The 17,671-nt window shown below is 41.3% G+C and overlaps 1 protein-coding gene across 5 annotated transcripts in view; it reads right to left on the reverse strand.

Annotated features, from left to right (window-relative positions):
• LOC110977290 (cytosolic carboxypeptidase 1-like) overlaps nucleotides 1-17,671 on the reverse strand; it is a 37,441-nt gene that overhangs the window by 11,319 nt on the left and 8,451 nt on the right. For all 5 annotated transcript variants that reach the window (XM_087136945.1, XM_087136941.1, XM_087136943.1 and 2 more), the window contains exons 8-15: nucleotides 17,113-17,259; nucleotides 16,261-16,341; nucleotides 15,742-15,897; nucleotides 13,614-13,690; nucleotides 4,571-4,681; nucleotides 2,317-3,179; nucleotides 1,618-1,767; nucleotides 378-613 (exon numbers count right to left, since the gene is read on the reverse strand). In XM_087136945.1, the coding sequence (XP_086993071.1) occupies nucleotides 378-613; nucleotides 1,618-1,767; nucleotides 2,317-3,179; nucleotides 4,571-4,681; nucleotides 13,614-13,690; nucleotides 15,742-15,897; nucleotides 16,261-16,341; nucleotides 17,113-17,259 (1,821 nt within the window). The remainder of the gene's footprint in view (nucleotides 1-377; nucleotides 614-1,617; nucleotides 1,768-2,316; nucleotides 3,180-4,570; nucleotides 4,682-13,613; nucleotides 13,691-15,741; nucleotides 15,898-16,260; nucleotides 16,342-17,112; nucleotides 17,260-17,671) is intronic.

Raw genomic sequence — 17,671 nt, forward strand, 5'->3', positions numbered from 1 at the left:
GTTGAGGTCTGAAATGCCCCCAATGACAAAGTTAGACAATTGGCCTTATTCTAGAGTCGGCCATCTTGAATTGAAAGCCCTGTAAAAATTTCTTAAAATTCAATACGTGTGGGAATGAAAATGGCACCACAGGGGCAAACTACAAATGTACATCCTTTTTCTCTGACGGGTAGTCGATAACTATGGATAAAAAGTCAAGTAACCCCTATCGTCCAAGACAAAAATATTTTTCAAAGTGCAGCTATACCTGTAATTTTGGCAAAATTGTCAGACTCCGTCCAATTTCAGCATTTCAACAAATAAAGTGGAGTCGGGGAATACAATCCAAAATGGCCGCCTTGTAAACAAGACCTATTAAAAAAAATAACAAGACTGACCATAATTAAACTGGCTGTTAGTCTTCTCGCAGTTGATAATGTTGAACCGGTACTGCACATCAGACCTCATGCTGGACACCTCAAAGTAGAACCACTGGTGGTGGTGGTTGCTGTTGACATCCGAGTTGAGGATCAGGTCGTACTCATACTGTCGGACCTGAATGGCCTTCCTAAGGTTCCCGCATTCAAACTGGGAGTCAAAGGTTAAAGGCAACTCAGCGAGAGCATCTGAGGATCTGTGAAAAGACAAGTGACAAAACAATGAGGGATGACAGCTTGTACTTCTATCGGATAACAGACATTATCTTGTAACAGTTAATACGTGAGCTCCACCTGTGGGCATACCGCCCACACTTTTCAATTCTTTTGATACCTTTTTGGTTGGGTGCACTCTGCAGGTATATAAGACTGCTGCGCGCATTGGGGCGTTGGTCATTCTTTCGGATTCTTTACTTTTGTAGCCACTTTTACATTTGGGTTTCTTCGCCTTAGCCATACTCTCTCCTCCAACCCCTCATCTGCACTGGTCTTATTACTTATAAGTGTTACCCAATATTGTAATTTATCTATATTTGTTAATTTGCCTTTGGATATCTTCATAAATACTCATTTGCTTTGTATGATTTCAATACTAAATTTGGGAGGCACCCCCGAAGTCTGTCTTGTTGCCGTGTGCTTTTTTTAACATAAGTTAGTTTGTATTCATTTTCCCACGCACGTTACAATCTGAAACTTAAAATTTTAAAAGTTGAATAAAGGTTTTGAATGGTTTCAGTGAGACTTTCTGAAAGTTGCTGGCTAACCTCATGTCTAAACAAGTGTCAAAGGGAACTCCCAAGGACATGAGAAGAGCAAGCATCTTGGATGAACAGAAGTGTTTTGAGACTGACAAAATTGACAAAATGATTGACTGACAACTGATAGGATGGTTGACACTCAACATGAAACCTATGCAAATTTGACATCATAATGCTGCCATAAAGAACTGAAAATGTGCTCAACTTAGTGCATTTACTTCCAAGTGCAACTATCAGCAAGGATATATCACTAATTCCTGTTCTCATCTGCTCTAGCACTCAGTATGACCTGACCTCAAGGCTGAATAGTGGACATGATGGAGTAGATTCCAGACTCCCTGTTCAGTCACATGCACACCCCAACCACTGGCCATAACCTTCAGACTGTCAACACCAAGTGACACTGACCACACCATGCCCAATTAGTTCCTGAATCTGCATACCTGATGTGCCCTGATGATGTCAACTCCGTGCTACTTGTCGCCCCTGGCCCTGAGACCCTTGTCCTGATCTCAGTGTCCAAGTCAAAGACCACCCTGTCCAGCACTTTAACGGGATTGATAACTCGGTCAATGTCCTCAAATATCATGGCTCTGTGGAACACAACACAGGAATGATGACCTTCGCAAAAGGCAGTTTACAGTGTGTAATTAATCTTCACATGTAAACGTTTTTTAAATGAAAAGAGAGTTTTCTCAATTAATAACGCCCTCTAGTGGTAAATAAGAAAAAAAACTACAGTTAGGGTATTTTTGAAGATCATTTAACCTTCGGAAATCTAAATTAATCTTAACCTCTTAGAATGTGTGAAAAAAATTATTCAATTTGGCGCACTGAAGACTGTTATTCTCAACTATCATCTGGTAATCTGACTTTTGAATCTAAGAAATTTTATTTGCTTTGAATTTATCAGGCTACAGATATTGTGTGATTGTGGCGCAAAATTTTGATATTGGTACGAGTTACCAAATTCCCATTCAAAGAAGTGCACAAAGACAGAGCATAGGGACTCTGATGTTCAGTGGAATGAAACATGACTCCATTTTAACACAGGACCTCATTCAATCCCAGTGTAAATTCCAAGGTCATTTACAAGGTTCCTGACCAAGCTGTGTCACTTGTTTTACGCTTTGCCGACTCACCTCTGTACACTTGGAGATTTCTCATGGAACATTTCTGGAGTGTCTGGGCTTTTATGGCCGCGCAACTCCGGCTGAGCAATTCTCCTGAATGGCAACACCCGCTTTGTTTTGCACATCAGATCCGCATACAGTTCTGAGCTGTAGTCGTCCAGACTGACTGAATCGGATTCCGGCGAGACGCTGTGCTGCAGCTGCGGTTCTGGCGATCGGAGCGTCATGCGAGATATGGTCATAGACGCTCTGAGAGAATCCTGCTGGGTTTCCTCCAGTTCTGGGTCCAACTTCCACTTGCTGCTCTGCTTGGAGCCAGGACGGGAGGCCTGGTCAGAGGTTGAATTCTTCAGGCTTGACAAGGACCTGGAGAGTTTGCGTAGCTTCGGCGGGGAGCGTAGGTTGTGCCTGTTGGAGGATGAGGCGGCCTGCTTGGGAGAGCGATTGGGGTTGCCAACTGTAAACGAGGCCCGTCCACCTTTAATCGTCATGTCAATGCCGTTGCTGCTGCTGTCTGCAGCAACCGATTTACCCGTGGTCCTGAGGTGCTTGGGATCAGGTTGACTGTCAAGGATAGACGGATCGAGTCTCATCCCACTGACATTGACGGCGAGGGTCTGGATCGGCTGGGCCTCGTCAGCAGGCTGGCCGGAGCTGCTGTTGACCAGGCTACCCATGCGTGACAGGTTGGGCAAGCTCAGGCGGTTCTCCCGCAGTTGCTTGTCACGTTGGGGACGGCTTGCGAGGAGGGAAGTGGAATGTGTCCGTTGAGGTTGGGTATTAGATGTGGAAGAGGAAGTTCCAGCAGTTGGGATGACGATGGGCTGACAATCTCCCGTCTCCAGGTCTGAGTCACTCTCTTCCTGTAAAAACTGGTTTGGGGTTTCAAAGAGAGACACTTTTTAGATATCACATTACACATCATGGTTTCAACTTGAAGACATCAAGCAATAATTTGCTTGCAATCTGTCCAAACTCAGAATGTTTCCACTCCATGAAGAAACTCCCGATGGGAATGCTGGGCCAAGTTCCAGTAGATGAAATGAACCAATAACTGTTTTCAGTTGTTGGTTGTGCATTTCAAAGCATTTGGACAATATGCAACCATGACCTTTGGTTCTGGTCACGATAATAATGTAAGGCAAAACTCTTGTTTCATAGATATTAAAAATATACTGTTGACTTGGATATCTGACAAGGACTTGAGTCAGACTCAAATCAGAACTTTTTGACTTGAGACTTAGAAGTAGAAAAAAATCCTTTGTAATTTGATTGGACTTGACTAGGGAGAAGATGACTTGGGACCTGAGTTGAACAAAGTTGACTTGTTGACATCGCCAACTTGTGTTGAAAAAGTTACAAGAAAAATGTATCTATGACTCTCTATGTGCAAAAGCAGTCCTGTCTGTTTTTATGATACTGACCTGTTTAGTATTGGAAATATTAGCACATTACAATGAAAAAATGAGGCAGACAGGTCACACCATTTTTGTGAAACATCACGGGTCATACTATCAATAAAGGACGACAGAAAAGTGAACAAGTGTCATGTCAACTATTATGTCAGAGAGGCTTAAGAAAAAACGTGGGAATTTAAAGGACTAGAGTTGGGAAAGTCTAGTCACGACTTGACTTGATTGGGGGGGGAATGGCTTGCGAATTGTCTTGACGTGCTGGCAAATAATTGGGTTACCAAACTGCTCCCTAATATGTTGTAATATTGCCAACAGACACGGGCCCTTTGACAATATGCTCTCATGTATGCACACAGTTGCCACTCAGTGTGCTCAAATATGGTGTCTTGTGGACAAGCCAGGACAAAAGGTTGAAAAGGTCTCTACAAAGCACTTCTAAAGATGTAAAGACCTCCACAAGGATTTCCTGGAATAGATAATCAGGAATTAATCCAAAAAAGGAGGATTTTTCAATGTGACATTATCAGTAGCAAATTAAAGAATTTTATTTAAGGCACATTCTTTTGAAATTTCAACCCAGGAAAGTGACGCTAGTTCAAACGGGAGCATTTTGAAAACAGTATTTCACACCTGCTTGTTTTAGAAGTACACAAGAAGAAAGCATGGCCCCTGTTCTCCACAAGGATATGCATTTTGTTATGTGCGTTCCTAGAAGGAAACAGAGTCGCCACACGTTATTCTCAGCTTGTGAGAATGGGAATAAACATTGCCCCCAAAATAGTCCACCTTTTGTGATACTCTCAAAACCTCATCAATCCAAAATATTTTTGTAATGTTTTTGACAGTACCTCTTCATAATCTGTGAGTTCTCTAAAGAAGTGCTCATACACTGCTAGGTCTTCTGGTGATCGTTTCTGAATTTCAGAAAGCTTGGCCGTTGACTCTGTGGATTCTTGCTCCTACATGAATAAAACAAGAAGGGACATGAGCCCATGAAATGTCAAGTAAATGTCAAGGGATTTTCTAAATTCTAGCATCACGAAAAAATCCTCCAACTTAAGCCAAGTTAATGCTAAGCGATACAAAAGCATAATTTGGCAAAACAAACCACATTATGGAAAAATGATGATCCTGAAATGCAGACATGCATATGTCAGGGCAGTTTTGCAATCATGTCTTACACAAGTCATTTACTTGTTACTAAACTCATGGGTCCATAGACAAGTAACAGGGGTGAACAAAGGCAAAAGAAATGTGTTCATTACGGCTCATTTGGCCAAAAATAAAATGGAAGAATCTCCTTTAGAAAGATACATTAGTTCTCCCAGAAAACGGATAACTTAACCCAAAGTTTGCACTTGATGTTCTACTTTACAAAGAGCATTTCCATCTGATATGCTAAATCAAAGCAAGACACAGGTAATGTAAGCTGGAAAGACAACAGCCGAAACTTCAGTTCATTAAATATACGATTAATATTCATGTATCCTCCCCTAAAGAGCAGAGTGCAAACTTTATTCCAAGCCATCCTGGCCGAACATTACATTGCTTTGACGTGAGACTACAAAAAAGCCAAGAAAATCTACTTCTTGAAAGCTCCTTAGTCCAAATTGATTAGCAGCAGGAGTTAGCAAAAAGTCAGATCAAAAACAGTTCCCGAACTTTCTTTCCTGAAACTTAACAACAAGGCTGGACCATTGTACTTCAGAGGGTATAAAAAACAAAGGTGCAGTTAAAAGTGGCAAACCAGGCATTTGCAAAATGACATCTTGCGTGAAAAATAATAATTTAATAATTTATTTATTTATAAGTGCAAATTTTATAGATATGTTCAAATGGGCTGTACAATGAAGACATTAAGCTCGGAACAATGAATACATTTAAACATGGTTGAGCCCATGGCATACAAGGGCGCCTCGGACAGCCAGCCGCAAAACGACCCACATTCACCAACATCAGTAAAGGGGAGACAGTATGAAGCAGTTACAGTTTTAGAGAGTGCCCTCCAGAAAAAAAAAAAAGAATTCCAGATGAAAAGAGCCCCTCAAGGATATTACCCTTTCAATTTTTATTTGGAAGCCTGTGAGTGATTATCCTATTTTCAATCTACCCCCCAGCCAAAATGTCACAGTTTAAATAGTGACTGAATCAAAAACAGGGGCAGCGAAGGCCATTAAATGACAGCAGGGGAAATTTTAGGAGTAGTTTCAAGGGGTCTATTAAACTCCAGTGATTTATACTCTAAATGTCTGCCACGTGTCTGGGGTGAAGCCTTAAGAGATGTGGGTCGGTTATTTTGCTAAAACTTGCCTTCAGATAGCAGCAGCACCACATTCTGCAAGGCCTTATCTCTGCATTATGTAGTTCTGAGTGGATATTTTTCTGTGCAGTTCAATTAAAGGGTCGTAGAATAAATGGGTTGGAAGCCAATCTTGAAAGTATTCGAGTCCATCATCAGTCCCTTCATAAGGCTAGTCACAAGTCCCCTCACAAGGCCGGTCATAAGTAACACGGTGAACAATGACAAAAGAATGCTTTTGTCACAGCTCATTCGAATAGCTTGTGAATTGGTTTAAGACTGAATGACTTGTGATGGACTTGCAGGGACTTGTGACGGACTCAAATACAACACTGCTGAAGCCCCATCTTGGGGTGAAATGGATGTGCAGCGACAGTTTTCAAAACAGAGCTCTCCAGTTGGAGTTTTCTCATTTGAAAGTGCTCTAGTTGTATGGGCGGTCTTCTCTGGAGTTGAATATCTCCCAAAAGTATCATATAAACCTTTATTATTAGGGAAAGATGATCTGGCAAGCATCTGCTTAATACAGGATATAACCATGGGGCGTCAGTAGGATTTTTTCCAGGAAGGAAACAAGGACTTTTCCTGGGGGGAAGAGGGCACAAAACAGTCATTAGCAGCAAACTGACAAACCGTTAACAGTGGAAAGGGTCAATTCTGAGGTATTTCATTCGAAGAAAATTGGTGACTTTCATTCCCTTTCCCTTTTTTTTTCAGAGGCACATAGTATCCCCTTACCCCCCTCCCCAACCTCCTCGAGTATAACAACCTCACAGAGAGTTTATCCCCTATAAAGGATGAGACTGACCATAATTAAGGGATGGTTTAGAGTAAGAGAGTTTATTATTTGCAGAATTGAATTTTGAACACTACCCCAAGTTTCCTGTAAAGGCTATCGTTAGGGCCATTTCCTTTTTTTTTTTTTTTGGGACTGCTAAATATAATTTTTCTTCCAACCAACTACTCAGGATTAAAGCCAAATTTTGAAAATATTTGCCACTTGGCAAAAAGGCAAATGACATTTGGAATACTGATTTGCATCTGTTGATGAGTGTTTCTTCACTACGGGGCAACTGCGGTAACTGAGGAAACTATGGACGTTGTATGATACGCTGATAAAATGGTACAGTCCAGTTTCTCATTAGTGCATTCATTTTTCTAAGCCTGTTGTCTTGCACGTCTGTTTCAAGTTTCTCTGTTTCTTATTAATAAAATTTGCATGCAGAGGGGATACGAGAGTTCATACAAACTTCTGGGGAGAAGAAAACAAAACAAATACGTTAACATTGAACACTTTGTGAGATAGAAAGTGTTACACGGTACCATTTATTTTCAACTGATTTGAAAAACTGAGTGTCATTTCCAAGCTGCAATTATAGCTGCTTGGAGGAGTTTGCTGAAATGGGCCATCTTCTCGTGGGGTTCACGCCTTTACCAAACTAAACACTTTAAGCTTTGCCTTTTTTTCTAACTTTCTGGCTCCTGTTAAAAGCTTTCCCCTTTTGATATACAGTAGATCAAGGACCCAAAGGGACTTAACGCCCACACGGGTGCTTTATAATAAAAAAAATTCTCTCTTTTTCTGTATTACATCACTGCACCCTAACCTAGTTTACCTACTGTTACAGGAGCGACTAGTATTCCTTTAGCATTAATATCTTTTTTCAAAGAGGAGAGATCTACATGTAAGCCAATACACCTTGTAGAAAGCGGGAAGATAAACACTCTCGCAGACAACAAAGTTTTACACTTGGGCAAAATAATGCCCTGGGTATTCATCATCCTTGACTTAATAAATGATTTGGTATTGATTTCCTTAAGCATGCCCAGGCAAGATTCAAACCCCAAGCCCCTCATTTACAAGTTTGCAGATTTCAGAACCGTTCAAGTACACGTACCCTTTGGAAAGTATATGATGGGTCTTATTTTCCTTGTAATTTTGATTTCACCCTGAGCAAGTCTAATATGTTTTCAAAAAATTAATTCCAAAGAAAAAAGACACTCATGAACCACAAGCAGAATTGATATGAGAAACAGTGCAATGTTATCTGAGATGATTATGCCCTTTTGTGCAAGTTACAATGAAATTTGTCAAATATTAGCATAAACTTACAGTGCACGATATTGCACTGCAAGTGCACTGAATTGACCCTCCCCTCCTATCTCCCCCACCCCCCAAAGAAAAATTGAGAAAACAAATTTGCTTCCAAAATTGAGATGAACACAAACTCTTGCTGGAACAGAGGCTAGTTGTTCAACAATGACTCCATTCCAGGTTTGTTTTTATGGATGCAATCATTTTCTCCACAATATCTGTCAGTGCCAAATATTTACAACAGGAGGCTGGCCCACTTCTGTCTAGACAGTTTTAAAAATAGTTTGGTCTCAACTCTCAACCCACAAGAGGCTAAAGCAGGTTTGGATCATTTCCAAATTGTCTGTCGGGACCATTTCCCAGACAATATTTCTCCTCTATAATCACTTGATTATGTAACAAGTTTGGGTCATCAGCCCAATAAGCAGTCTAAGGTATAGCTAAGGCGATCAGCAGACAAAAGCAGGAAACAAACAGACAAACAAGAAAGTTTTCTAAGGAGGGTTGCAGATGAAACTGCTGCCCCACAAAACTCTTTTCAAATTACGCATCATTCAGATAATCTCCAATAATAGGTCCTTTGCCAAACCATACCACACCTGGAACATTTAGACTGGGCATTTCTCTTTATCCCTGGGAAATTTTGAGGACATTTCACACTCTTAAGCCTTTCTATACTTTGGGGTGAAATTGTTTTTCTTTCTTCTTATCCCCCTCGTTTGGTCTTTATGTTAACCTCATAAATACATGCCCAGGGTCTCTGGGACTATTCCAACCAATTACTCCCAGTCAATGGCTGTCCTTGGGGTGGAGATGCCTTTTAAAAATGACAATTTGCCTGCTTTATACATTCTAGACAAGCAGGGACTATTACACTACATGATCCGGCATTTAATGCAATATATATCCAAGGTTACAATTATGCAAGGAAGGGTTTTGTAAATGGGAATTTATGCAGAAAGTTGCAGATTAATTATTCAATTAAATGTTACCAACACAACAAATTCCACGATTTTCAAAAAGGAATTGTCAACTGAAAAGTACTGGGGAAAAATTTCATTTCCCAAATGAAAACTTGGAGGGGAAAAATCTAGGCATTGGTGGGAGTTCATCAGGTTTTAGGCCTGTTCATACTTCAATTTGAGTGGTATGAAACATTTCCCTAGAAATTCACTTGAACTGAAATGCGTTCAACATGAATATTTGATGTCACAATTTCACATTTCTGTCTGCTTTCCTGCCAAGCATAGACCAGTCTTTAAGTGAGAATATAAAACAAAGGCAACTTTTCCCCCAATTCTGAAGATAATGGGAACAAGAACAGGGCACAGTTTTGTCACTCACTGTCATTTCTTCTACCGTACCATCATGTCCTCACATCTGCTCAGATTGCTAATTGAGCAAAGATAAATATACTGACTAGAACACTAAAGAATATAAAATCAACTATCCTGGTACCACTGTGTCCATGTACAGAAGCATATTGTTCAGTACAAGAGGGCGCTAGGTACAAGTAACAGATGCCTTACACACTAAGAGGTGACAATACATGTATACTGTTACATTACTACGGACATCACTGATAAGACAACTCAAACAATATGTTGAAATGTGATAGAGTTTTATGGGGTTGGTAAAAACGGACAAAGTGGCCCGCTAGTTTAAATGAACTTGTGTGAAATTGCTCCATTCAACCTGTTATCCCAATTCACAAATACTCTTTTTCTTGAAAAGTCAAATTAACGGTTCTCCACGATTTTTTAAAATTCAATTTTTAACCGCATGTTTTGTGAAACGCCCCTCTGGCAATATCCATGGCATGTGTCTGCCGAGTGCAACAGAGAAAGTTTCTTACACAGAAAGTGGCATGATGGGTACTGATGAGGCATAGGATGCAGCAGTACCAGTGTAAAGTAAAATTCTGACTGTGAGTACACTGACTTGTTGGTTGTATTCAACATGCCTACATAAGATAATTAGCCCAATGACTGTCATGTAATAGGGTTTAAAGGTAGGTTACGCCTTTGGTTTCTTGCCATGATTCTGCAAGATTGGCTGATTTATGGGTGATATTATTTACTGCAGGTTTCATTACACTGACTTATTTTGTGTTTGAGTGAACTGCTTTGAGAAGAAATAGAAAAATGCAGTGGCCTTTTCAATGGTCAGATTGAAAATCTTCTAATTTATCCTGCACAGAATCCATGCACCACAGGGTGTTCTGAGTGAGCAAACAATGTTCTCGCAGGGTCCGTCTGCAGATGAACAGGCATGACAGGTGCTCTTGCCCTCTAAACAGAGCATCTATCCATGGCAGGTGCTCTTGCCCTCTAAACAGAGCATTTATCCATGGCAGGTGCTCTTGCCCTCTAAACAGAGCATCTATCCATGGCAGGTGCTCTTGCCCTCTAAACAGAACATTTATCCATGGCAGGTGCTCTTGCCCTCTAAACAGAGCATCTATCCATGGCAGGTGCTCTTGCCCTCTAAACAGAGCATCTATCCATGGCAGGTGCTCTTGCCCTCTAAACAGAACATTTATCCATGGCAGGTGCTCTTGCCCTCTAAACAGAACATTTATCCATGGCAGGTGCTCTTGCCCTCTAAACAGAGCATCTATCCATGGCAGGTGCTCTTGCCCTCTAAACAGAGCATCTATCCATGGCAGGTGCTCTTGCCCTCTAAACAGAGCATCTATCCATGGCAACGAGCAATCAAGGAATTTACCGTACCTTGAAATAATATGCCTCTTGGACAATGTAGCACGGTGGATTCGTGGAAGAAACACTCCATCGAGCAGTAAACTACAGAAGACTTGTGTCCATGACATTTCACGAATAATAATGCTATACATGTGCAGAGCATGAAGTTACAGTCAGACATCGGACATTTTCCGAGCACTTAATGTGTTGGTCAGAACAAAATCAAAGATGCTCGGACAAATTTTCTGACCAACATATCAATAACAGCTCTTAAAATATCAACACAATATGTGGGATTATGGCATCTGATTTATTATAAGTTTTGTGTTAGAATTAACACCCAAGGCATTCATCATAGCTGATCACTCATCACTGGCCCATGTCACCCAGTGCCACGCATGTATGAACACGTGCGTATACTTTACTTGCACAGATATGAAATCGTCCCAAAATTCTTTGAACATTGTAAAACGTACATGTAGGTCATGCCGTCAACATTCACGTTTCGCTGTCACAGTGGTGAAAACACATGCGCGAAGCTCAGTGCCTTAAAGGAAGCTGCTCTGGTTCCTGCCGCACCGCACCCATGCAAAAGACTACGTGATGGAAATGTAGCAACCAGAACCAGTCTGTACTGTACATGTACTGAATGTACTGTACACACATAAACACTCTTCATCAGCCGTACACGGCGCAGGCCGGAAAGACATCGATGTTGCAAGAGGGTTTCTGCAAGTTAATTCACAGAACTTGGTCTCTTATTTATGTATGTATTTTCTGTGTTCATGAGTTTAATTTGAGGTTGTTCTGCTCATGGCTCTGGCTCAAGGTTTATCACCTGCTGGTCTGGATGCATCACGCATGCTTACCATGGGATGCACGGACATTGTTGGCCAGTTTGCCGTCGTGATTGCCAGAGTAGCACTGTGTGAATTCATAATTTTCTTGTGAATTGCCATATGTAACAATTTTTACATACCGGTAGATTAAGACAGGTGTTCATCACTTTTCAAGATCGTCACCCCCACTGATGCCATTCAATCAGCACAAAATTGCCCCCAAAACAAAAAAAAAATGTTCCGACCTACCGAGCCAATTTTTGAGAGGCATGCATAGCACAACTATTTTTTTTGGCCTAATAAAAGACTGCATGTATGCAGTTAGCCTAATTTAAATAACCATAATAATCGTGGATTCCGAGAAATCTTGAGCAAGCCTTGATCCAATTCAAGCCAGCAAATTTATGACATGGCCTGTCCGATCAGGCAAACTAAAAAAAAAATCGCCCTAACAAAGACTGCTAGATGCGGCTGCGTGTGCAGTTCTGGTAGGACCACCAAACATTTAGCAGGACCAGTGGAAATAAAGTTTTGGTCCTGCTGGCTGCCAGGAAGAAAAAGGTTAATTTCGACCCCTGACACTGCACGTTACAAGTCTACCTTTTAGATAATATGGCAGATCAGAAGCTGGTAATGGCACGGACAAAATTGATTGTGTTATGACATTTTGTCCGGGACCGAGCACTTTTTTGATCTAATTTCACGCTCTGCATGTGTGTGCACGATGCTGCTTATTGACCACACGTTTGTGTCAGTTTACATGTCAGTCTAAAATCCATTCTCAGTTTACTAACTAATAATTATGGCCACAGAGGAAATTACATCTGGAAACATGGAAGGTTTAATGTCTGGAAATCATGGTTTTTGTTGACAAAAATCATCTCGCTATGCGCTAAGCGTGGAAACGGCCGCCCTGTTACAGTTTGGACCATACCATTATGCTTCGGAGGTGATAGTGAGATCGCAACATTTTTGCGTTTACAAAATCCCTTTCCAGAGTTGAAATTAAACTTCAAACTGATCCATTTTTTTCTTTCACTTTATTTTATACCTTGCACATATTTTCCTCTTGTTTCAGGTTTCAATGCATTTTGTGAATTTCCGCCATCAAGTTTTTGCCGCATTTAGCATTACCTGTTTATAATGACTCCTTCTGTACACACACCACACACAGAACTCAGCATCCGTGAAAGAATTTAGTAATTAAATAAAATAAATTCTTACATTGTGGTCGGCCAACCATTCTTACAAAAAGAAAACAAAACTTCTGTTTTCTCGAAAATGATAGCATTCTGGCTGAAAATACTTGTATTTTATAGATTGACTGAGGCTGTTAAGTAGTTTCTTTCAAGTTAGATCTTCAAGGATATTTGGCAGTCCCATTTTCGTGATTTTTTTCAATGGTGTAACTTACCTTTAAAGTCCACAAAATAGCGGTCAAAATTTCACATGAAACCGGCAAAATGTTTCAAAACCAGTTGTACATTTTTATCAGCCACAAGTGACGTAAATCTGTACCGGGGACTAGGGGGGTGATTTCAATCAAAGTAACTTATTGAATGTGAAAACTTTAAAAACAAGTGGTGGGGAGAGAACTGCAGGACTCCACAACATAAGAGGGCGCTGTGTGCATTTTATGTATACTTACATGTACACCCTTTCACCCTACATCAAAATGTGGCATTGAAAACTTTTGTACTTTTCTCCCTTTTTCAGTACAAAAGTTTGGTTATTGGAAGTTTTAAACATACCTCACCATCCCCAATTTTTTCTCACAACAAAAAAGTGGAAGGGATGATGCAACAGCCCGTCCCCCCCACGGTACATAAGAGGGGGGATATATCCCCATCCCCCTGCAGGATTTACACCCCTGCTCAGCCATCTGAATCACACAACGAGCTCTCAACCTGTACGAATGAGTAAACTGCCCCAAATGAATTCATTCTATAAACACACCTGCTCATTGTCTTTCTGCTCGTCACTGCTGCTGATGTCATCATCTTGGTCATCACTCTCATCAATGACATCATCACCTGGGTGACAGTGAGCCAAAAAATTCAGCTTAGTATCCTGATGGATGGCCTCGATTCTCCATTGTTAGGCAAAGATTAAACAAAGGAAAGGTTCCTATGTCCCACCATGGCTTACAAATCAATCTGAAGAGACACCATTATTCACTGGTCATTATCAGTGGCCCCCACCAATGGCCGTGAGCACTATGATAATAACTGTACACTCTTCCATGACAATCACTCTGTATAAACCCAACATAATGTTTGTTACCATTAAAAGGGTCCATCAAGGATGTCCACTAAAACACTGGATTCGTCTATACACCAATGTAGGTTCTAAACTTGATGAGCGTGCGTCTTTTGGGCAAGTCACAGCACACTATAGATGAAAGGCTTACTTAATATACATGTAGCTCCTGTGCATGAGCAGGGTTCACATAGCAATAATGGCTTATGATTCTGGATGCTAAATTAGCCCATCACTACAAGTCTTGATTTCAATGCCAATCTGTTGCAGTGTGCGGTGCACCCAGCCACTGTTTACAAGAGATGAGGAAGAAGCAAACTCAGCCCGAGTATATGATTGGAAGTAGAAATGCCCCGCACATGCCATGTATCGTCCCATGGAAAAAACACTTCTTTCTTGTATTAAGCACGACATGGACAAGAATGGCAATAAAGATCTTATGTACCTCAGTCTTCCACTTCCAGTGGCCTCGCTGGGGGGAGGGCTGCCCCCCTGGGTACTCTTGCTCCCCTCTTCTCCCCCCCCCCACCACCCCCGGAAACCCTATTGCTGTGTTACTCAAAGGGATTAGGGTACACTAGATATCCAATGGGCCCGTTTCACACCAGACAAATCTCAGGATGATGCAGGGTCAAAAACTGGTGATGATTCACACTTGGAATTTTCAACCCCGCGCCAGCCCTGCATCAACCTCAAGATTGACTGAAGTTTCTGGGCTTTTCTGAGTGACATTTCCCAAGCTTGAGACCTCCAAATTGGAGGGCTGGCAGTCACAGCAAGGTGGCCCCTTTTGGGATAACTTGGGCTCTTTTCCGTTAGCTTTAGTGTTCATACCTATTTGGGCAAACTTTCAGACGTCAGGGAAAGAGAACTTATGATTATATAGAGACGTTTCTTAGAGTGAATTTATCATGGACATACCGAATGTAACATTTATTACGATGTACGTGTAAGCCATCACTCAATAGCATGTCCTCTGTCTTTCTTAAGTTTTTTCCCCTTTTGGTTACACAATTTCATTACTAATTGACATCTGGGAAAAAAGTGAAGGAAATCAAGCCACAGTTGCCTTGAGTCCAGTTTTTGTCTAGTTTTGCGCCTCCTATCCTTCTTAATTAGCGGACGGATCTCCACACTCCTGACAACTGCTGAAGGACCAGACCGCTACAAAATCATTCGTGCTCATCTGCGCATTGCCCCGATATGCACAGTCTTCACCAAACAAGTGTGAAACAATGCCGGATTGAACGCATGGTTGAAAAATCCAATTTTCAACCCAGGGTGGTCATGATTTCACCCAGGCTTGAGTTCAACCCAGCAGAGGTTGTAGAGTGAAAAGGCCTTATGTCAGCCACTATTTGTTCATTATAAATAGCCAAAGTCCACAAAGTAATCATGTTTTTTCACATTTTGGTGAGCCTTGAAAGCTTCCAGAGGGCACTGGAACCAATCACAAATTAAGGTGTATCTACGGTGCCTGGAACAAAATCTAGCTCTTGCTGAATGCAAAATCCATGCACTAGGTGATAATAATGAAGACCATAAAACACATTTCAGCTACCTCAGTGAGAGATGTTTTTCTTTGTTTTCTTTTTTAATGAATCTGTTAAGTGTCGTAGTCGATTCTTTTTCCAGTTCAAAATATATATCAGGCCATCAGACTTGAATGCAATACTGGCTGTCGGGTTAGAAATCATTCATGGCCTGGTGCTGGGCATTGGTGTGTTTAAGGTTATAAGGGTTAGTGACCAAAAAGCTGGGTGTTGGTGTGTTTAAGGTTATAAGGGTTAGTGACCAAGAAGCGTTCACTGATAAAATATTCTACCTTCTCTTTCTGGTGGAGAGGGGAGCAGTCCTGCTGTGCTGGGTGGTAAGTTGAAGGTAATGCAGGACTTGATGGTGGTGACAGGGAGACGGTTAAGTGGAGAGCACTTCCTCAGGATGACACTGGTAAGATTGACAAGGGATTCCAACTCCTTGCCTGTAAAGAACAAGGCAGAAACAATACAAACAAGTCTGCCAAGTAAATGCCGTCAGGTCAATGACTAGTGTATTTTTTGCTTCCAAGTTCCAATTTCCAATTTGTGCTGAATTTTTAACAGGTTTAAACACATCTTTCAGTGCATCTTTTTTTATTTATTTTCTTTGTTCAAATTTCAAGCGGTATGCTGTATGCATCACCAAGGCACAAATCTAATCCATTTCACATATCTTGCTCGGTGAAAAACGCAATTTGATTAAAAGGTCCGATCAGAAGCATTATGAACGGTTCAGGAATATTAAACTCTTGAGAATGCTCTCAGCGGGCTTATGCGGAGTGACCAATCTTCCATTGTGAACTTACAGTGACTGGCGGTGTTTTCCTGGGCAATGTCATAGAGGACCTTGATGCCACTCGCATCGATGAATGCTTTTCTTCCTGACCCTGTACACAAAGTGGTAATAACAGCAAATATTGCAGTGGTTTTGTGACAGTTATTCTTTCTAGTGTGGTGTTTATTCAAACAAAACCCAGACGCCATATTTGGAAAGCAGCCACACAGCATGTTTAAATAGCAGAATGGCATATAAAGGCAAAATTCTCAATAATTTAAACAGGACGTGTATTTACTGTGTAGAAAATGACAATGCAATAAATGATGTTCAAACTGGAATGCATTTGCAGTCAAAACCTTCAGAGTACATTATCTGTATATCTATAAAGAGATAAGTAGCTGGCACAAGTTGGTGACACTTGTAACGAGTCTAATCCCAGAACTGGGTCACACAACCAAACACTTAATTTTGTGTGATTTCACTGGATACAGTACTACAGAGTCCACATACTGCTACTTTACATCGGGCTTGGAGTCTTGAGTTTACAGAGTGAAAAACTGCACTTTGGGTTACTGTGAAGAGTTCAATGTGGGTTGGTTACAAAAACTCTCAAGTTCACATCATACTTACTTGACACGTCTATTACACATCCTCACGAGTCCATCTTAAGCCCATCACATCCTAACTACTCTTAAGCCTGTAACAAGTCATTTAGACCCAAGTTGAGTCTTGAGCTATTCAGCTGATTGATGCATGACTCATTTATGATCTGTGATTGCTTTGAGTACAATGGGTCCAAATGTCTGATAGAGGTTAGAGTTTACAATGGAACAGATATAAAGCGAAACTCGTGGAAACTAACGAGTCACTTCATGCTTACTGAGTACAGTGATGTTTTTGATGGCATTCAGGATGGCTTTGCGTATCCTGACGTGTCGATTCCTGGCATCGTTGCGTTGCCAGTCGCACATCATGGTGAGAAGCATGGTGATACCACCCTGGCCTACTGCTCTGGCCGCATTACTCTCTGGAGAGCAAACATACACAAACCACCACTAAGTAAGTCATGTCTGGTATGATAGATACAAGTAATTTGGGAGGGGGTTCTGTAAACAAGTCATCCCTTGCCAATGACAAAGAGAGATGTTAGGTCAAAATTCAACACGGCTGCCAAGTGCCCACTGCCCACACTGAGATCCTACAGGGTTGTCAATTTCTGTGCCGAAGGCAAATAGATCACATCAGTAGTGAGCTGGTTTGAAGGGACATCACAGCTCCATGTGAGTTACCGACCCCAAGTTGAAGTGTGCCCTTTCCAGCAAAGGGACAGGCTGGTGGGAAGTTTTCAACCACGTTCCTTCACGCACCCAATGCACATACAAAGACCGCAAATTCAGTGATTGAGAACAGTAATTGTTCACGCTCTGTCAGTAAGTTCC

This window comes from Acanthaster planci, linkage group LG05 (assembly GCF_054643075.1).
Source record: "Acanthaster planci isolate LZ-2023a linkage group LG05, COTS_SCS, whole genome shotgun sequence".
Taxonomy (NCBI): domain Eukaryota; kingdom Metazoa; phylum Echinodermata; class Asteroidea; order Valvatida; family Acanthasteridae; genus Acanthaster; species Acanthaster planci.